The sequence below is a fragment of the Camelus dromedarius genome, chromosome 23, assembly GCF_036321535.1.
Source record: "Camelus dromedarius isolate mCamDro1 chromosome 23, mCamDro1.pat, whole genome shotgun sequence".
NCBI classification, from domain to species: domain Eukaryota; kingdom Metazoa; phylum Chordata; class Mammalia; order Artiodactyla; family Camelidae; genus Camelus; species Camelus dromedarius.
This window is the reverse complement of record NC_087458.1, coordinates 20,052,059-20,073,748: the sequence shown is the minus strand read 5'-3', so window position 1 is coordinate 20,073,748 and position 21,690 is coordinate 20,052,059. Positions and strand designations below refer to the sequence as shown.

The 21,690-nt window shown below is 37.7% G+C and overlaps 1 protein-coding gene across 4 annotated transcripts; it reads right to left on the bottom strand.

Moving 5' to 3' along the window:
• Window positions 1-22: 22 nt before the first annotated feature.
• Window positions 23-21,498, bottom strand: DARS2 (aspartyl-tRNA synthetase 2, mitochondrial). 4 transcript variants are annotated; one of them, XM_010984543.3, is made up of 18 exons: window positions 21,087-21,498; window positions 20,782-20,943; window positions 20,002-20,101; window positions 18,951-19,017; window positions 17,254-17,355; window positions 16,770-16,865; window positions 15,147-15,270; window positions 14,001-14,047; window positions 13,235-13,341; window positions 12,076-12,145; window positions 11,159-11,338; window positions 9,679-9,786; window positions 8,102-8,164; window positions 6,029-6,181; window positions 3,764-3,982; window positions 3,542-3,652; window positions 1,756-1,831; window positions 23-940 (listed from the first exon to the last, which is right to left on the bottom strand). In XM_010984543.3, exons 2-18 carry the CDS (start codon window positions 20,903-20,905, stop codon window positions 726-728), a joined length of 1,962 nt encoding a protein of 653 aa, XP_010982845.2. In that variant the 5' UTR covers window positions 20,906-20,943; window positions 21,087-21,498; the 3' UTR covers window positions 23-725. The 4 variants fall into 4 exon arrangements, with proteins under 4 accessions (XP_010982845.2, XP_010982846.2, XP_031291600.2 ...); XM_010984544.3 differs by having other exon boundaries at window positions 21,360-21,497; XM_031435740.2 differs by having other exon boundaries at window positions 20,782-21,230; window positions 21,360-21,495.
• Window positions 21,499-21,690: the final 192 nt, after the last annotated feature.

The following is a 21,690-nucleotide window of genomic DNA, read 5'->3' as shown; positions in this document are numbered from 1 at the left end:
TTTATACACTTGCAAGGTAAAGTACTGATTAAAATTTTGTGACTTTTATTTCAGTGATTTTTTTTGCATTATATCGTGTTGCTTCTTACTGGATTGTGTTGATAGTTGGAATGTCATTATCTAGCTTATATCCTTTGTAGGATTTTCTTGACAAGGCTGGTTGAACTGACCCCTCCCATCAACTGACGAGTCTAAAGGGCTAAGAAATTTCCCACACTTCACATGTGGTTTGATTACCTCTGTCCTGAGAGAACCATTACTATCTGGGTATGAAAAACATGATTAGAAAACACTGCCATTATATTACTCCAACAGAGAGCCATCTTTCACATCTCTCTGAGTAAAAAAACTTCAAAAAAGTCCCAAAATAATCCTAATAATTCATATTATCAAGTCAAAACTGGATACCTTTAAAAAATTTTTTTATTATTTTTATGTACCCAAATATATCAATCTTCTAGTGCCTCTGGGTTTTGGGGGGAAGGGGCGGTAATTAGGTTTATTTTAATGGAGGTACCAGGGATTGAACCCAGGACCTTGCGCATGCTAAGCAAGCGCTCTTCCACTGAGCTATGCCCTCCCCTCCATACCTTTTATCTCTTTCTTCACTGTGGTAAAGAATGTTGCCTGGATTCCTTCCATCTAAAGACCTGAAATCAGATCTGTAGCAGAACTCCGGATCTGATTTTAGCCTTGGGGAAGCACAGAGGACAAAACTCAAAAGCTCAGCTTTCTGGGTGGCATGGATGATTCAATGAGCTCTTTTCTGCTTCTGGGTCTGTTGGCCAGGAGACCTGGATGTGATAGGGCTTCAGTTCCTCAGGAGGGATAGAGTCTGGGGCATTGCTCATGAGGTCGTGCCCCCGGAAAGATTTGGGGAAGGCTATGACGTCTCTGATGCTCGGTGCTCCAGTGATAAGGCACATCAGTCTGTCTAACCCTGTAAAACACAAAGGTAACAGATGAGAATGTAGTCTAAGGTAGGGAGTGACTTAGTTTTTCTGTAAAGGTTGCAGGGAACTTTTAAATACAAATCCTTAATAAAGTGCAGCTGAGCCCAGTTCCCTGCCTTTTTAGGGAACTTTTATTTGTTTGAGAGGTTCTTTTCTATCCCATTCTAGAAAAGTGCTAATATTCACATGCTACTGGGATTAATCTTCATAGCAAATAATGAGTCCTTACGAGGGCTTAGCAAAGGTTGAACAAAATTAGGTGCTATGCAGGGGACTCCAAGAACACAGAAGGAAGTCCCTGTTGTTGAGGGCCTACAACCTAGGTGGGCTTCCTAGAACTTCTCACACCTCCTTGTTTGATAAAACGAGCAAGGTGAGCGACCATGGCCATCAGAGGGGCCCTGGCATATTCCTCCTTCCACACAAGCTGAATTCTATGGAGCAGTGCTCTCCACGTCCCTATGACTGTGTCTGTGGGCCTCCAGGGATCCGAGCAATATTCACCTACAACTCTGCAGTTTTATTCTATTGAAAAATCTTTAAAATGCAAATTATCAGTTAAGTTTTATAACTGCTGTATAACTGCTTAACTATAGTTTAAAAATAGATCACAAATGAAAAACACCAACTTAAATTCTTACTGGAACTCTTGGGCTTGCCTCTTACCCTCTATGCTCCTTCACACACACACACACGCCCCACCCTGCCCCAACCCCACCCTCTTCCCCGTAAGCTGAGGGCCCAGATTTCAGACTTGGCGCTAAGGAATGAAATTTAGCTTGTGAATGGACAGGCTGTTTACCTAAGGCAATTCCTCCATGAGGGGGCGCCCCACAATCCAAAGCCTGGAGCAGATGGGAGAGCAGTTTCACATCTTCCTGAAATTCAAAAGACACTTCAATTTAAATACACACTGAGGGTCTACTAAGTGGCACATAATACAGTTAGGCACTAATCAGAAAATAAAGTCTAGTCCAAAAAAATAACTTAAGAGGTTTACAGTTTAGCAAGAGACTATGACAAGTCACAGACGCTAAAACATGCAGAGAAATGCCTGGGGCTCATAAATGCAGCTATTGTTCTGCTGATAATGCAGAAAGAGTAAGAGCAAGTAAGGACGTGGAGATGTGGACTCAGAAAGGCAGGAATGAAAGGCAGGAAGAGATGGTTATTAGGAAGGCAACAATGTCAGATGCTACTGGGAGGTAGACAGCTTGTGGGCCACCAGGCCTCTGGATTTGGTGACCCGTGCCAAGTAACTTCTGTGGGGCCATGCGTGTGGAAACGTTGAGACTGTGTCTGAAAATGCTCCCCTAAGGAAGCTACAGATCACAATTAAGCGGGGAGCTTTTAGGAACAAATACCAAAACCCTGTACCTAGAGCTTTTAATTTAATTGGCCTGGTGTGGAGCAGTGGGTGTTTCATTTTTAACACTCTCCAGGTGATTCTGTTCTAATGTGCAGCAGGGCTGAGAACCACTGGTGTACAGGGAAAAAGCAGAAATGATGTATTTTCCTTGACATTTTGAGGAGTTTGACAATGAAAGGAATGAATAAAATAGACCAGGACACTGATGGTTGGAGGCTTTGACTTGGGAGAATGTTTAAGGGAGTTCACAATGTCCTTAAAGCGAAAGGGAGAGTCTGGTGTTTTGAATTCTCCAGTCCTGCTTTCAGAAATAAAGTTCTTCCATCCCGCCTCACACCTGTTAATTAATCCCACAAAATGATCTTTCAGGATCAGACTCTCTTGGACCTTTTCCTTCCTGAAGCTTACCCCAGCCTTCTGTAGAATCATCAACAGACTGCAGACTCTCAGGCCTGCATCTGTACAGACTCTTCTGTTGAAAATCCTGACTACCCCACTCTATCTTTAAAATCTACCCCCACTTCAAACACTAAGTGATATAAAATCCTCTCAAACCTCTCTTTCTCTAGCATTATCTACATTTTCAGTCATCTTTTTTGAGCAGTGTAAGCGGTTAGACGGTTAGGAGCCCGGGCTCGAGAGCCACCCTGCCCGGATTCAAATCCTGCTCCACTTACTTCTTTGCTATGTGTCTTCGGGCAAATTAATCTGCCTGAGTTTCTCATCTTTACAATGTGCAGAATAAAGGTATTTATGCAAAAAGTAACTGTAAGGATTAAATGTGTCCATCCTATGAAGTACTTAAACAGTGCCTGGCATATATGTAATATGCATGAATAAATACCTATTACTATTATTTACTTTTCTTTATTATAATTTTTTTTACTTTTTTTTATTGCGTTATAGTCATTTTACAATGTTGTGTCAAATTCCAGTGTAGAGCACAATTTTTCAGTCATACATGAGCATACATACATTCATTGTCACATTCTTTTTCGCTGTGAGTGACCACAAGATCTTGTATATATTTCCCTGTGCTATACAGTATAATCTTGTTTATCTATTCTACATCATTTACTTTTCAAAGTCTTACACTAAAGGTAGAGAAATAAGTGGATATTATTCTATATCTAGTGAATCTTCCATTCATAACACAATTTTAACAAAACAGACAAACATTCTGGTTAGACAAAAAGGCCAGGTTAGAAGATGCCGTTACCTTTAATATTGTTGCCAGGATGTAACGCTGCAGCTCTGCATCATGAATTCGGATAGAACCGCCTCCTATCTCACTGCCATTTAGAACCAAGTCATAGTGTTGGCTACGGACCTAGAAGATTCAAAGAGCCTTTATGTTAGGGAAGGTCTCTGGCTTTCTGTTCTGAAGTTCTTTGACTTCGCTCCCACATTTCCTTATCATGGGGAAGTATAGATATGGTACCTTTTGGGGCTCAGTGTAGAGGAGGTGGACGTCACTGGGGTGTGGAGCAGTAAATGGGTGGTGGGCTGACTCCAGTTCTTTGGGATTTTCCTCCTTGGGGAGGAAGAGAGGGAAATCCACCACCCAAAGGAAACAGAACAGAGCTGGGTCACGGAGCACCACTCCTCCTGCTTCTAGAAGGTCGGCGCACTCCAGGCGTAACTTTCCCAACAAAGAGCACTGCAAACAGGTGATACAAATGGTGAGTTAACTGCTGTGACAGAGTGGGTGGCAGATGACACAACCTGGATTCTAAAGCCAGGCCATTCTCTGAGAAAGGATTAGCCAACTTACAGATGAGACACTCTTACCCTCTGAAGAGATAAAGATCTGACAGTGCTCTCACTGCAGCGTGGCTGAGAACAACCATCAGACTCGGCGAGTACCTGATGACACAATGACCGAGAGCACAGGCATCAGAGCCTGATTAACCTCGGTCTATGTCTCAGTTTGGCTACTGACTTAACTTCTCTGCACCTTCTCCCAGAGTAAAATGGCAATAAAAATATCTACTCCAAAAGACTGCTGAGAAGATCGAGTCGGATAAGATATAAAGTACGACACAAATGGCAGCTGTCGTGGGTATTATTTCCTTACTGATCCTGCAGGGTTGTGGTCGGGATCTGAAGAGAGCCTGGCATGTAGTTAATGTGCGATAACTGCTGGCGATTATTAGAGAGGCAGTAGGGATTACAGGTTACTTTAACAGTGTGATCTTTCCAACCAGACTTTGTGGGTTAGAAATCTGGCTCCTCCACCTCCTAGCTGTGAGTGTGAACCAATTCTGAACCTCCTGTGCCAAAGTTTTGTTATCTTTTAAAATGGTAACAGTATCAGTGCTTCTCTCAGTAGGGTTGGCATGAGGATTAAATGAGTTAATATACACCAAGCACTTAGAACAGTGCTGGGCAAACACTGCCAACTAGGCCAGGCAGGGCATCCCCAAGAAAGGGCAGTTAGAACAGGAGGCGTGCCTGGAGACACGCACAGGGTACCACTCTGGAGCCTATTCTGCCTGAAATCCACAAAAGGCACCTTCGTTATGACATACTCAGAATGCTGATGTTAGTCCTCATGAGTCTGGTTTCTAGCGTTCCCTCAAGAAGCCCCAGAGGAATGAGAGCAATACCACCCTGAGAAGAGAACACGAGCAGTTTCGGTTCACACCAGGGGAAAGGTTAATAGACAAATGAGTTTGTAGCAGGATTTTTATATAGTAGAAAATCCCAAGTATTTTTTCTTTTTTAAGAAATGAATTAAAAAAGAAAGAAAGGAAGGAAGAAGGAAATGCATTGACAGTAAAATTTGTAATAAACTGGTGCATCCTCCAGCAAATTTAACAATGCTGGCTCATGGCTCATTACACAAAAATAATGTTGTTAGGTGAATTCATTAAAAAAAAAGACTGTAATATCAAAAAATTGTAATTTAATAGCTTTCTTCACTCTACTGCAGGGAAAGGGAAGGACAGTGGATTATGTTTAGCTTTGTAGCTGAGCTGAAACTTCTCCTTTGGAAGAAACAATGATAAATAAGCACAGTGCAAATATAAATTAGAAGAATGACCTTGATAAAGTGCTAATCAGACACTATAAAGACCTACTACAGCGTAAGAATGAATTTTGAACCTGTCTGACCTTTATAGTACATTTTCAATATTCATGTTTGACTTTAATACCACACTTTGTATATTTTATAATGATTTCTAAAGCTAAATCCAGCCTTCCATGTATCTCCTTGGAGATGGGATGGTGACTTAGCCAGTGTGTGGCAGCACGCACCACCTTCTGACCGCTGCTCCTGAGGAAGAAGGTCGGGCCAGGGGTGTCTGCCAGCCCAGCAGTGCTCCAGAAGTCTATCTGTCCCTCCACATTTTCAGGAATGCATTACGTACAAATGTTTGGGACCACCAACTTTTCTTAATCTGCAAAACCTCAAAAATGAAAATATTTTTTCACAGTCATACAACGAATACCAACAGCTGTCTACTAAGTGGCTCTTGTAATCAGAGCCAGATCTAATCCATGTGAGCAATGCCAATGGAGGCTGGTCCTGATGAAAAAAACTCTAGCTTTTATACAGCGCATTCTAAAGTGCTGAGAAACATTCACTAGTATGAAAACTCGTGCAGAGCAGCTCCATTTTATGAAATTAACAGTCACTTTCAAATGTATACTGTACACACAAGAGAAGAGAGGCATCAGGTGCCGGGAGGTAACTGCTTACTGCTTTCTCGCGTTCTCCAGCAGTTAGCAGGACCACATCCTCCTCCTGGACCTCCAGCAGTCTGATTAGTTGCAGCCCTTGCTCCTCCATTATGAGCTTACCAACCGGAGAATTCCAGTTTCTGCTGGCTTTCAGGAATACAGGTAAGACCTCCTGTGATAAGGAAAAAGACTTATTATTCACATTGAAAGAAAACTGGGATTGATTTTTCTTGAAGTACAAAGATTTCTTGTTCTAAAAACAACCCACATTCCCTCCCTGAAGCCCTTCAAAATGGTATTAAAGTAATGTAAAAGTGATCTCACCAAGATGGGGGGGGAGGAGGAAAAAAAAGAACCGAGGGTGGGACGGGATATCAGCAAGTAGGAGAATCTGCTCATTTGGGGGCAGGTTTCATGTGAATGGAATATGAATTACCAAAGAAGCCAGATGCAGGAAGATACAGAGGAACTAGGTCAGGCCTGTGTATATGAGCCTTATCTCTCACTGCAGGAAGTTAGATAAGGTTTAAAATGGATAAGTTAAATTAAAAAAAAAAAAGGCAGCATGTAGACATTATTTCTAAGAACAGAGGCAATCTGGTATGGGACTGGAGTGGAGTGAGCTAGAGTAAACACTTCTGCACTGAATTATTAATCCTTCTTTACTATATGTTTTTTAAAACATGCACATAGCATACTGCTAAAAATAAACATATTAAACACAATTTAAGCCAAATCAAGTTAAAACATATTAATGAATTTAAAACTTTTACTAAAAAATAAAAAATTCAGGAAATTAGGAAATCAAAAAAGAAAAGAGGAGAAGGAGGAAAGAAGAAAATGTAATAATAGTCCCATCAACTACAGGCTACCAAAGTTAACCTTCAGGCTTATTTCCTGGTCCTGTGGTTCCTAAATGCAGATTTAAATACTAGTAAAATAAAAATAAAGCAACAAAAGTGGGAGATTATAAGGGTTGCCAATTTTGAATTTTATCAGGGGCATAAAACAAAACCAAAATATCATTTATTATTACCATCATTTCATAAAAGAAAAAAAATTTCCATAGCAAAAACAAGAAGTAAGGAACAGTTCTTTAACTTTATGAAAAACTTTACACATTTCCCTGAGTTTTCTTATTTTGCCTTGACCCATTTTGGAAACCACTATCCTTATCTTTCTTTCCTTTTTACTGAAAAAATCCCTTTGAGCTTGATGTATGAGACTGAGTTGTGGTGGTGGGAGAGGTGGGTAGTCCACTTTCAACACACAAATACAGTGTTTATACATGGTTAGGATCAGTGAACCTGTAATTCTGTACCCTCCTTTTCTTACAAGTCATTATAACCCAAACATTTTCCCTACATTACAAACTTTTAGGAGACAGAGTTTTAAAAAGGAACTTTAATACTGATCCCTTTAATTCTACCTGAATTTATTTAATCACTGCCATATGGTTTCATTTTTTTTTCCTGTTATAAATAATTCTGTGATGAGCGTTAAGTGTCTTCATACCTAAAACCCTTTCTTTAAAGTACAGAAAGTTATTGACTCCAAGAACATGACTATTTTTCAAGTCAGTGATTCCAAAACGGCTGAGGCAGTTTACACTTCCAGTGACAATGTAAGAATGCCCACTCCTTGCACCTGCTCCTCTGTCTTTTAGTTCTAACGTTCGCGAAGCCAAGAACACAAAGTGTGCCATTCAAAGGAAAGGTGAATTCAGAATTTTAAAAAGGGTGTGGGAAGAACAATCAATCCATACAGGCTTTCTTTCACACCTGCCATGCTTTCATTTAAACCTTGGGCACACTGGGCTCTATTTATTTTCCTAACTGCCCTAAAGTACTGCTGTTTATTTTAGAAGGCTATGATTGAACATTCATATTCTGATTAATGGCGAATCAACTAAGTTGAAGTCTTGGAGTTATATCCAGGGGTAAGATTAACTTTAAAAATAAAAGGAAGAAAAGTTAGAAGAATGATCTAACATAGCCAGACCCTCAAAACTAATGACAGCATAAGAGCACAAGCAATTATTAAAAATACTGAATCTCTAAAAGAAAGGAAAATAACTTCTCTAACTCCTTACCTGTTTGAAACGGTCGGCTGCAGATTTTCTAATGGACTCAATATCTTTTCTTTTTAAGTATTTCTGGTAGGAAAAAAATCAAAGTAAACTCATCAATAAAACATTTAGTTTCATAAACATGTTAATAATATCGAATGGGATACAAATGTATTTTGTGTCTTTCCATCACAATAGTACGAGTCAATAAAAATTTTATTTCTGCTTCCAAATAACAAAATTTTAAAGCTTGTTATAAAGTTTATTTTTTTTCGAATAATGCAGGTCTTATTGGAAATAGCCATGGATGTATTCCACAAAAGACCCTTCATATATAATATGTGGGAAAAATGTTCAAAATGAATCTCTACAACTAAATAGTGAAAGATAAAATAACTTTCGGGTCAATAAGAGGATTTGAATTTGATTATTTCAGGTCTCTTAAAATTAATTATATCTTACTTCTTCTAAATTATCTCAGTATCTTTCTAAGTGAGACACAATGGCTGTCATCATCACTAATACTCATGGGGCACTTAACTAGGGAGAGGACATACAAAAAGGTGAAAGCATGGTTCATGACCCTACAGTCCTTACAATCTACTTGGAGAAGAGAGGACATACTCAAATTGGGGTAAATAACAACAGCAAGCAATATATATCATACTGAGCTTACCTGGACACATTCATGGTGTCTGGACTAGAGTACAGACACCAAATTACTTCCCACTGAACATACGAAGTGAAAAAAAAAGTAACGAGACTGAATTCTTATCCCCATTTTAAATATATTAATATGCTTATGTATCGAAATGAGTAGTCTTTTGAAATAATAGTCTTACTCAGAATACTTTTGGAACTCTTATTATTTTCAAAGCAGGTGTGCTAACTACAGAAAATAGACATGTCCCATGACTTTAGAGTCAATGCCTGTCCAGCCCAACCATTCTCTCTTCTTTCTACCCTCATTTCCCCTCCCTTTTGCTTTTCACAGCTCCCACCTCCTTTCTCTTTCCCTGTTATTAATGGAATATTGACCTCAGAGCCTCAGAAGACCACGAACCAACATGCAAGGGCTATGCTGGAGTTGACATGGGGCTGAGAGCCTTTGGACAAACTGAGGCTGCAGACAGACTATGAATACTATTTTACACTCAGCACTGGTGGAAATAATCCCAAATGAAGTACAGGATATTTTACAGCATTGTTTAAAAGGGGAAAAAATAAAGCTATAGATCTTGAGAGTGTAAATGCATATTCATAAGGTTTTACTGTTCTCTACGTATAGTTTTAGGGACACGGTTAGACTTTATATAAAAATATATATCCTTGGTGAGGGAGAGGGTACAGCTCAGTGATATAGTGCATACTTAGCATGCACAAGGTCCTGAGTTCAATCCCTAGTACCTCCATTAGGAAAAAGAAAAAATTAAATAAATAAACTTAATTACCTTCCCCCACAGCCCCCCCCCCAAAAAAAATGGAGAGGAAAAATATATATCCTTTTTTAAAGAGAACTGTTCTTTCTGAAGTTTAAATGTGCCAATGTTTACTTCCCAAATATACATTTTAGAGAAAATATAGAATTGTGCTCCACTTACTGCTCCTTCAGGGATACATATGGCTTTGACAGTTCCTTGGGGTTTACTAAGTGCATCCTGAAGAAATCTAACCTCTGTGTTTCTGAACACATCACTGATATCCACAATCTGGAATATGGGTAACAAAAAGGATAACTAAACATGAATTAATTGTTATCTCAAAGTATTTTACAAACAAGATTTAAAAAAGTAAAGTAGATCTTGTTAACATTTTTAGAATGCATTCATAGAGTGTTTATCATGGTTTGGGCACCACGACAAGTGTTAATGTACTAACATATTATTCATTAGTATTAATTCATTTCATCTACCCAACAGGGTACTAGTATTATCCCCATTTAATAGATGAGGAAACCAAGGCACAGAGAAGGACATAGCTTGTCCAAGATGACAGAGCTGGGAAGTGAGAGAGCCAGGATTTCACCTAAGCAGTCTGACTTAAGAACCACTATTCCATATCACAAAAGAAGGAACAAGGAGTAGTTAAGTTGGTTGTTGTAAGTAGGCAGTTATGACTTTTTGTGTGTTACATTTTTTTTCATTCTAGGAATTGAGCACTGATACAAAACAGAAACAGACTCATAGACATAGAATATAAACTTGTGGTTGCCAAGGGGGCAGGGGGTGGGAAGGGACAGACTGGGATTTCAAAATGTAGAATAGATAAACAAGATTATACTGTATAGCACAGGGAAATATATACAAGATCTTATGGCAGCTCACAGTGAAAAAAAAATGTGACAATGAATATATATATGTTCATGTATAACTGAAAAATTGTGCTCTGCACTGGAATTTGACACAACATTGTAAAATGACTATAACTCAATAAAAAAAAGTTAAAAAAAAAAAAAAAGAAGAAAAGAATTGAGCACTGCCTATTCACGGACCAAGCGAAATTCAATTGCTAAGAAATCTGCACTGGGAACTGACATACAAAATGTCACCAGCATTACAGCAACAAAGAAAGGGCTGCTGGCTCTCTAAGAGCAAATAAGAGGCTTGCGAAGGGAAGCTGCTCTATATAAATTCCACCCTTATCCTTAAACATGCATAGATCTTAACAATGTGAATAAATGTTTCCATATGTTTGAGTTCTTTATAGACCAGAGAAAAGGAATAAATAACTCTTAATCATTTGTCTTCCAAGTGCCATTTTAGCTTAAGAAAAGTTGAAGAGGAAAGAACATGTTTTTTTTTCCTTTCAAGTTATCATTCATGTCCATATAATTAATAACTTGTCAGTAATAAAAACTTTATGGCAAGAATGTTGCTTTTGAAAATGGATCTTGGAACAGCAGATAGAAAAAAGATACTGTATTGCTAACACACTATTATTCTCTCCTGCTGTAGCTGGGTAACAAAAAGGAAACAAGCTAACAGTAGCAACAAAAAATATAATAGTGTGTATAAGAGGTTGTAAACATCACTTAAACGGTGGTTTAAAAAGACTTCAGCCTGGAAAAGTGAAGAAAATTACCTTCATCCCAAAGCGAGTGTCTGGTTTATCAGTTCCATAGCCGGCCAACGCCTCAGCAAAAGTCATAGAAGGAAAAGGAACCACCACAGGATCTTTGTCATTGGGCCACGAATACTGGACCAAACCCTCAATTAGACTCTGGATCCCGGTTTGGTCTACAAAAGACATCTCTATGTCAATCTGAAACCAAAACAACATACAGAAACTAACTTGAACAGCCACAATATCAATAGGTCCATATGCATTTATACATTTCTCTGGTTTCAGGTTACCATAGGATTCTGCACATAAAGACTTAATACAAAGGGGCGGGGGTGTAATATACCTGTTTAGTACATCTGTTTTAGGTCAGGCACCGTGCTCATGCCTGTCACACATCACCTTGTTTAGTTCCCATGGCTGTCTCATGGCCTGAGGCTCAGAGAGGCTAAGTAACTTGCCCAAGTATGTATAGTTAGTAAGAAGTGAAACTACATTTGATCTCAGGTCTGTCCAACTCCAAAGCATTACAGGTTTTGTGCTTCATCACACTGACTAATATGATACCATACAGAAATGCAATCATAGTTTTGATGACTCTTGACTAGATAAATGGATATCAATATACAGAACTGTTGGTTCTTAGTGCACAAGAGATTTGTTTCAAGAATTTTACCGTATTATGATCATTAAAATATAGTAGGAATCTCTTGTCATTCCTTAGCTGATGACCATAGTCCTTATAAAAAGGACACATGAAATGGATCAAAAAGTAAATAATTAGTGCCTTAACTGCAGGTTAGTTTAATTCAATATTTGATGGATAAATGTAATGAGAAGTCATGAGAAAAAAGTATATATAATTTCTGTCCTGGTTTTGACAGACTTAGCTGTGGCAAGGCTGCATGAATAAGAGACAAGTGCATATAACTTAGTACCTGAGTAAATTCGGGCTGTCTGTCTGGTCTCGAACCTTCATCTCGGTAACATCGGGCAACCTGAAAATACCTGCATTTGAAAAACAGCATTGAGTCATGATTCTGGGAAGACACCCACACTTTTCCCCAAAAGTCCCTGGCAACACAGGCTATGAAGTCAATTAATAATGATACCTAAAGGACATAAGAAATTTGAAAATTCTTTCTGATGCGCTAATCTAATCAGACACATAGTTGACCCATGAGAAGTCAACTACTCTCTACATTGTTGTTAAAATATACAGTGGTACCTTTGGATATTCATGTATTACACTGACAGGCAAGGCAGTCCATGCTTCCTTACACACACTCTTGCTTCAGCCAAACTGAAATACTCATTGCTCCATGCATACACTTGAGCTTTCCTGTGCTGTGGGCCATTCCAGCTCTCATCTTCATCTGCTGAAATGCAGCTGTGTCCCAGAAGGCGTAGCTCACAAAGTTTTTAATATTTCCCAAAACAATATTTTCAAACCTCATAATACAACTAATTTGCAACTCTCAACATCCTTACTTTTGGTTTATGTCACAGTTTTTTTTTTTTTTTTTTTTTTTTTGGCAGGGGGGAATTAGGTTTATTTATTTATTGATGGAGATTCTGGGGATTGAACTCAGGACCTCATGCATGCTAAACACGAACTCTACCACTGAGCTATACCCTCCCCCTATACAGTTGGTTTTTGTTTGTGTGTATGTATGTATGTATGTATGTATGTATGTATATTTCCCTTAATGGAGGCACTGGGGATTGAACCCAGGACTTCATCCATGCCCAGCATGTACTCTACCACTGAGCTATATACCTCCTATCCTGGGTTTTATTTATTATTCTATTTTGTCCTATTAGATTCATTAGCTCCTTGAGAGCAAAACCTATTTTTTTGTTTGTTTTTGTTTATAATCCCCTGCCCCATCTACTAGCAAAGAGCTTTGTACATGGTGGCCGTCCAATAAATCTTTACATAATGACTACACGTTTTTAGGGTATTTTATAACTATTTTCCAAACTCTTATACATTTTCTAACCTTCTTTTAGGACACCAGACAAATCTATTTCCTTTTTCCCTTCCGCCTGCCCTCTTTCCCTTTTCTGACCACGGCTAGCATGAAGAAAGCTCACCTGTCTAAACCACCAACCATCAGAAGCTGCTTAAACTGCTGAGGACTCTGAGGGAGAGAATAAAACTTTCCAGGTTCCCTGGATGGTATGACAAACTCTTTTGCACCCTTTGAATGAGAGAGGGGGAGAGCAGAGGTATTATTAAAAAAACAAGTCCAAGAACTGGTGCAAGTCGATACTTCAGCTCATCAATGAAATCAACTATAAAGAGCCAAGTTCCCACAATACCAGAGACCGTTTCTTGCTCATCCTTTAGTCCCCAAAAGGCTTGCACACACTAGACTTTAAATAATGTTTGTACATTGTAAGTATTAAATGTACAATTGCTTGTTGAAATGAACTCCCAATGCTGTTAGTAGCTAAAAGGATTTTGTGCATTAATTCCGATTCAGGTAATTCCTAACTGCTTTTCTAAATTTAAATTATAGTTTTATAAGTTCATAAGAGTGTATAAATAGATTAAATGTCAACATTTAAAAATGCCAGTTCTTAATGAACAAGGGATTTATTTTTAAGGAACCAACTCAATATTGATTTGCAGCCATAAACCTCAACAAAAGAAAACACATGGAGGATAACAGGATTCTGACCTAAAATACTGACCCATGTCATTTTCTCAACTTTTGAGAAGACCTAGTTAATGTGACCATCCTAAGGCAGTAAAATAAATTTTAAAAGGTACAACTAAGTGAATATAAAAAAAAAGTGGTCCAGTTTCATAACTAATAGGACATTATGAATACGCTGATTTAAGGAACATACATACCCCTGGAGTCCTCTTAAACAATGTTGGTGTTTCTACATCCACAAACCCTACAAAGAGAGAAATATCATAATTTGATAGGAATTGATCAAATATGTCATCTACAGGACAGTACAACAAATCTGAGGCTACTCTTTTGTTAGGAATTTTGACTGAAATAAGTTACCAAGCCTACTGATACTAGTTTCTGCAAACCCAAGAAGGAAGCTAAAGATTTTCATAAAATCCTATTTTCTTCATAAAGTTGATACTTTTAGCATGAAATGATTCTGTTTGATGGATCGTCTACTGAACTATTCTGGTTTTCTCTCTTTTTTTAAGTTTATTTTTTAGGGGGAGGTAATTAGGTTTACTTATTTATTTTTAGAGGAGGTACTGGGGCTTGAACCCAGGACCTTGTGCATGCTAAGCATGCACTCTACCACTTGAGCTATATCCTCCCTCCTATTCTGGTTTTCTACATGTTCTGCTATCACAGCAAGAATAACATAAATATAGTAGAAAAATCCTCAGGACTGATTGAAGAGTAGTTTCAGTCACATGACATCTCTGAGCTTCCAACAAATGATGTACAAACATGATGAAAAAAACTTACAGATAACAACCAAAGGGCTGGTGCACCTTCAACAATGATGGGAAACACTTAGACAATGTGACAGATGCTTTCACCTTCAAAAGGCTGTGTTTGTGACCCAGTAGGGAACCAAATTATGCTTTATGTTATTTAATTTAATTTAAGCTCAAGGACAAAACACTTGGAAATTAACATTTCTTTAAAAACTACCTTACACATAATTCTTATTTTGTGGTTGGCTTATTCCTTTGATAACTATGTAAGTTTAAAAAGCTAAAGCTCTAAACGTTCTTAGAAACAGTGAACAGTACATATACGTATATTTAAAAAAATATGTGCAGTATATTTTGTATATGTATTTACGTGCAATATACTGTATACAGGTAGTCAAATTTTAACAAGTCTACCTAATAAAACTGAAAAATGAAAAAAAAAATTCCTTACACATTAAGTGAATTTCAGACCTCTGGCAACAACTGACCCAATGAGGCTAAGGAGTGGGGTGCAATAAAATTGCTAAATAACACAGAAGAGACACTAAAGAGCTCCAGAGAACATCCAGGCACTTCCCTTACCATGCAGATTACAGAGATATTCCCGCATTTTCATGACCATCTGAGACCTCAGTCGCAGGTTATACTGCATTTGGCTGCTACGCAAGTCTAAGTAGCGATACTGCAAACGAAGAGCCTCTGTTTTCTAAACAAATTGAAAGATTTTTATGTTTAAATAGTTTTCGAATATTAAAAAGATGTTAACTGTAGATACAGGTTCTGAATTTTCAACGACTTTAGCTCTACCTTTGGCTTCCACCACTTGTGCTACACCACCATCCTCAGCTCCTGCAACTTCTGGGTTTGTTCCTAGTACAGATTTTACATTTTTCAGTAAGTCACCCTTCACTGGTTGCAAGTTGCCTACCTTACTAAATATTATCCATTCATTTTTAAGTCCACAGTTGAATCTTGAAATTTTTTTTTTTTTTTTTTTAAGATTTCGAAGACTACACCACAGTCAGAAACAGCCATGACTTTATCACCTGAATGGGACTACAAGTGTAAGAAATGCATGGGGACAGCAGAGAGAACCTCCATGGCTGAACCAGTAGGAATGGTGAGGAGGTCTGCTTATTTTCAAGGCTCTACATCCCTGCATCCCTCTTGTGCTGACAACTTTTTTTAAAAGTCCTTTCCCCTGGAGTAGCTTATTTCTTTGATATAAGAAATAGAAGAACTACCTGTTACTTCTCTTTCTGAAAGCTTATAGGTGGGGGAAAACTGTATTATTTCCTTTTTTCCCCCACAACAAGGTTAACTCTGTAATTATATTGCTTTTTCTAATTATAAGATTAAGTATTGGGAACGTAAATGTAGACTAAGTGGCCATGCAAGTAATTTAAAAATTCCTTTCTAGATTAGTTTACAAATTAGATACATACAGGTTTACAATTGTAGATAATTTTGACAAAGCTGAAAATTAGCTGGGTTTAGTTACCCAGTGCTGTCTAGCTGCCTCAGAGAATATCCTAGATTACCGTAATCATATTTATATACTTGGGAAGTCAAGCAAACATTTTATCACCGTTAGAGGCTTAAACTTAATACATGCAGAATCTCCTATGCCATTTGGCCATTTCTAAGCTAGATGTAAATTTCCTTTCAAAACATAAGCCAATGGCAACAAAAAAACTTGAGCAAAACAACATTCAAGTCTTAAATACAATTGTTAAAAAAAATACAAATTAAAATTATAATTAGATACTACCACACACTCACTGGAATGGTGAAAATTAAAATAGTAACATAAATATTGGTGACAATGTGGAGCAAATGAAACTCATGCATTGCTGGTGGGAGTTTAAATAGTAAAATGATCTTGGAAAACAGTTTGGAAGTTTCTTAAAAAGTTAAATAAACATCTACTCTATGACCCAGGAGAAAGAAAAAAAAAGACAGTTGTGTTTCAAGCTGTCTGAAAAAACATTCTAGGTATTTAGGAACTAGCACAGCTTAATGAACTATTGCTATTCAAGAACACTTCACCAGAAAATTGCAGAACAGAATAATTCATGATATATCAATATTCAAGATGCTTAATTTTATAGAAGTTTAGCTTTTTCTTTAAGAAACTCCGAAAACACTTTACTGGTCATCAACATTTTCTAGATATTCTACTATATTAATAACAGAGGATGGCACCTTCAAAAAGTCCTTGATTTCAAAGGGCAGCTTCTTGCAGGAATTCAGAAGTTTAGCTGTTTTAACTTTGATTTCAATCTCACCTGTTGGCATTTTCTTAGAGAGACAGAGAAAAGGTCTATTTTTAAAATCATTCATCAGGACAGGTACACAACAAATGTTTGTAAACAAATATATTGATTCACATATGTAATATGTGTGGGTGCTTATAGTGTGTAGTCTAAAGCCTAAATGTGTATGACTTTGACATTCTTATGCATATCTCTGGCTGATGTGCTCATTAAAAAATGCCATAATAGGCATATATATGTAGGTGTTTGTGCTCGTAGTGAAGACTTTTTAATCTGTAGGTTCATTTGTAGAACTTACAGAGCATTAGTGCCTGACATCTAATAGGTGCTCAGTGTCTGTTGCCTGAATGTATAGACAGATCGTGCAAATGTATACAGGTGAAATTGAAACAGACAGTTTCTAAATGACTAACTGGATTCTCTTGTCCTGGAGGTCGGGAAATTACTATCCCAGACACTTGCACCACAGACTCCACAGGGGCTTCACACAAAATCTTCTTCACAGACGCAGCCGACTACAGAATAAGAGGGGAAAACAAACAAATGAACTTAGAGGACTCTGTAGCAACTGTAAATTATGGGTTTAGAAAAATGTTAGTACTCATAGCTTAACTGCCATGAATAGTGGGGCTGCCCTTAATGACTTTATTAAAGAATTTGGTAAATTACATCCCCATTTTGACTCCACATATTATAGCAAGAAAAACTATTAGTTAAGATTTTTTTTTTTCCTTAAAGGAAAATAAGGAAACAAATGATTAATGCAAACAAGTCCCACATACTTTAAAGGCAGCTGTCTCCAGGGTTAACCTTAGGAGCAGTTAAATCGAATAGCAATAATGGAGTCCAAAGTGAAGGAGTTCTCCTGGGTTAACTATGCTCGTCTCTGCATCCTGATCCCTGAGAGACAATCCATTGCTCTTTACTTACTTCAAACATTAAAAGCTGAGTAAATCTTATTTTCCTCAGGCGTACAAGCATTTGTAAATATTACTACCATAGAAACCAATGTTGCCCAACAAGCATGATGAGAGTCTACTTTATCTAAATTTAACTGTAATTATTTTTTGAGTGGGTAGGACCTTCACATGGTTCAAATTCAAAAGGTACAAGTAGATGTACAGTCTTTCTTCTATCCTTGTCCTCCAGCCCCTCAGTTCCCCTCCCCAGAGATACCCAACATTAGCTGATACTTATGTGTCCTTCCAGGACACACTTGAAACATACATACACACACACACACCCTTTTTAATACAGCTAGTGTCGCCTTACATGCTCTTCTGTATCTTATATTTTTAACTAAGAATATACCTTGGATTTTTTTCCATATTAGTACATAAAGAGCTTCTTCAGTCTTTTTTCTACGGCTATAAGGATTACATTATTTTTTTATACCGATCTCTTACTGGGGAACATCTAGGTTGTTTGCAATTTTTTTTCCTATTAAAAATAATCCAGCAGTAAATAACCTTGTATTTGTGTCATTTTGCATTTACGTAAGTCTATGTGTAAGATAATTTTAAGATAATTGACTAGAAGTGGAATGAATGGTTCAAAGGATATATGCATTCATAATTTTGATATTGTCAAATTGCTCTCCATGGATCTAATGCCAATCTGGACTCCCTCCAGGAATGTATGAACATTTGTTTTTTCCCAAACACAGTGTGTTGTCAATCCAATGCATCCAAAATAACAATTCTGTGTAGTTTTAATTCACATTTCCCTACCTATGGGTGAAGCTGGGCGTATTTTAATATGTCTATAGACATACAGAAAAATAGCCATTTGTATTTTCTCTGAATTTTATGTTCATATTCTGCATTTGTATTTCTACTGGGTCACTGGTCTTTTTAAAACAAATTTTTTAAATTGATTTATAGTAGCCTTTTAGATATTAGAGAAATTAGTCCTTTGTCTGTGGCACGATTTGCACATATTTTTTTCCCAGTTTGTCATTTGTCTCAGTGTTGCTTCTTGTGGTTTTTAGTTTTCATTAATAATAAACTTCTTCATTTAAAACCTCAAATATACTTATCCTATATGTTTAGCTCATTCTAACCACAGCATCAGAGGCTTTCAGATAACAGGAGGAAACTTTTATTATTACCTCATCCTGAGGAATGACAACTTGAACAAGCCCATTGAAGTCTCTTAGGACCAGGAAGATATTCTGCCTGATTAATGAAGAAAATGAATATATTAGGATAAAATCTCTGAGACCAAAATTTAAGCAGGCAAAACAAATTAAGCAAATAAAAACCCATGCAATTTCCTACTTTCCTTTTTTATAATATATAATTGCTTTCATAGCTACATTCATACAGTTATCTATGTAGCTTATTAATGAAAAACACTTTTTTTCATTTACAGTTTCAACTTTTATTAGCTATATGTACAGTTTACTAATGCTATCCAGATGGCTTATTAATGAAAAGGTAGATTAAAAAAATTTCTAAATGCCATTGGCTTAAGTCTTTAGAAGAAAATTTTATTAAATTTGGAAACTTTCCACATATTAAAATCCAAGGAGAATATTTTAGGATATTTGAGACATCTAATTGGACATTTAAAAAATTAAAAAAAAAATTTGGGGGGGGAGAGGTAATTAGATGGACATTTTCTAAGTATAGCAATATAAAATCTTTTCCTAAAAATAAGATGCAATCTAAAATCTTCTAAAGGAGGTCCAGTGCTAACTTAATACCTCTGTAAACCATCAAAAGCTTCCCCAAATCCCAAAATTTTAGTATTCAACCTACATTCCTCATACTGTTTAGGGTCAAGAAGAGGTATAGAAGCCTCCTTAGATTTTGAGTTCAGGAGATAAAAGTCACCAAATGTATGGGTCAAATATTCACTCTTCTGGGACATATTCTTTAGGGAGGTCACACAATCTATGTATTTGTCTTCATTGTGAGTTAAAAACACTATTCAGGTATGTTCTGGAATACAGAGATGAAGAACAACAAAATGGGTTCTAACATAAAGGAATCACTGTTCATGTTTTTAGGCTTTTTCTCTACCTAAATTTAGAATAAAATAAGCTTTTTTTATGTTATTGAAGCTTGCCAGCTTACCTGAGCTTAAAAATAAACAAAGGTTTGGAACTGCCTTGGGAAAACACCACCACAATACATCCTTAAACTATCTGTCTCTACCTTCGGTATTGAATCCATCCACATAAGGTGACTTCTTGACCTAAGTGAGAAGAACGCAACTCTCCACACGTGTTGGTCCGGGCAACGAAGCTACTGAGTTCTTAAAAAAAGAAGAAAAAAGCAAGATTAAAAATATATCATTTACAAAATTGCTTGTAAATAGACCCTCAAATCACATTACCTTTAGTATTTCATGTCAATGGGTGAAATTTATAGTCGAAGAATGTAATCAATCACTATTAAGTTTACCTGCAAATATGTCAAAAACTAAGTGAATAAACTATCTTAATGTAATTTTTTGCCTTGTGTTAAGAAATCTAAATATTTTTGATCACCCAGCATACGCACTGACGTAAAATTACCCTATTCTTAATACTGCACATTTCTTCCCCAAATGAAAAAAGTATCTTGAGAATTACTTAAGTTTGATGGTGCAGTAACTAGTTTTAGTATGACTACAGAGTGAAACAGTCACTTGTACACAATAAAACTCTATTCAAAGTATTCTCAAGTATGAACGAATTTTTTAGGCTTCTTATTAGTAGCATCAACTAAATGAATAGCCTATTCATGTGGTCACTTTTCCGGTCCTTTTAAACTCCAGGGGAAAAAATTAGTTATATATTTCTTATAATACATTATAAGAAATTAAGAGAGTGAATGATCTGAGTATACTCATAAAGCTACACAGTCAAGATTAGGGGGAAAATGGAATAATCACTGGCTGCAGAGAACAGGAGGAAGTGCTATTCAGAGGACAAAGCTCTTCAATGCATTCACCTGGAATTCTCCTTTGTGAACTCAGTACCAGACTTCGGGAGAGAGAACTCCAGATGAGCGGCTTGGTCCTTCCGGTGGGTTTGGATAAAGCCCAGTATAGCCGACTTAACCAACAGGAGAACATGTTGGAGCAGGTCTGGCGGGACGCTCAGGAATCTCACGCTGCGGATTTTGGACCGTGGTCAAGTCAGTTTTGCAAATACACACAAATCTCTTAAAATGCTAAGAGTTTCCACTCTCTTCTCCAATATTTAAGCCCTTCTCCGCTGAACATTTAAGTATATATGTCTAGAAACTAGACAAACCTGCAAGGTCTTTGGGACCCTTGGGGAAGTTTGTTAGGGGAAAGACCTTCCCCCACCCAATGCATCAGTTTCCACTTCTATTAACAAAGATGTGGCAGGCAGTGACAAGAGAACGACTCCAGACAGCAGCGCGAGGCGGGACCCCTGCAGAGGCAGAAGGGGCCAGTCAGCAGGCGCACGCCCTTCCCCTCCATACACCCTTCTTCGAAGGTTCCTACAGGCAGAACCGGAAAACAAGGAGGAACTCAGCCCCGCATTTCAAATCTCCCAGACCTGGCGGCCGACCTAGGGTCTTCAGAAAGAGGAAGGCAAGCAAATCCAAAATGGTTTTACGGCCCGAAACTACACACAGATTTCAGCTAGCAGCCAAGCGCTCCTTAACCAGCCCCAAGAGCACCCAAGATTAAGGGAGGGATTCGACCAATCAGAGCGGAGGGGGACGCTGCCATCTTTACTACGGGCAGAGATCTGAAGGAAAGCTTCGCGCCGATAGAAAAGCGCGGAAGATAACGTCGTGCGATAGGCAAGTTGACGATAGTGGTTAGTCGCTCCCGTGCCCTTAGTTAAAATGGCGACCGTAGTTGCTTCACTGACTTGGAATCGG

Coding starts and splice junctions, on each gene's coding strand:
- DARS2 (XM_010984542.3), bottom strand. CDS start 20,905: ATGTTCTCCTGTTGGTTAAGTCGGCTATACTGGGCTTTATCCAAACCC. Junction 20,102..20,781: donor TTCACAAAGGAGAATTCCAG/GTGAATGCATTG, acceptor TCTTTTTTTAAG/AACTCAGTAGCTTCGTTGCC. Junction 19,018..20,001: donor GGATGGATTCAATACCGAAG/GTAGAGACAGAT, acceptor TTCATTAATCAG/GCAGAATATCTTCCTGGTCC.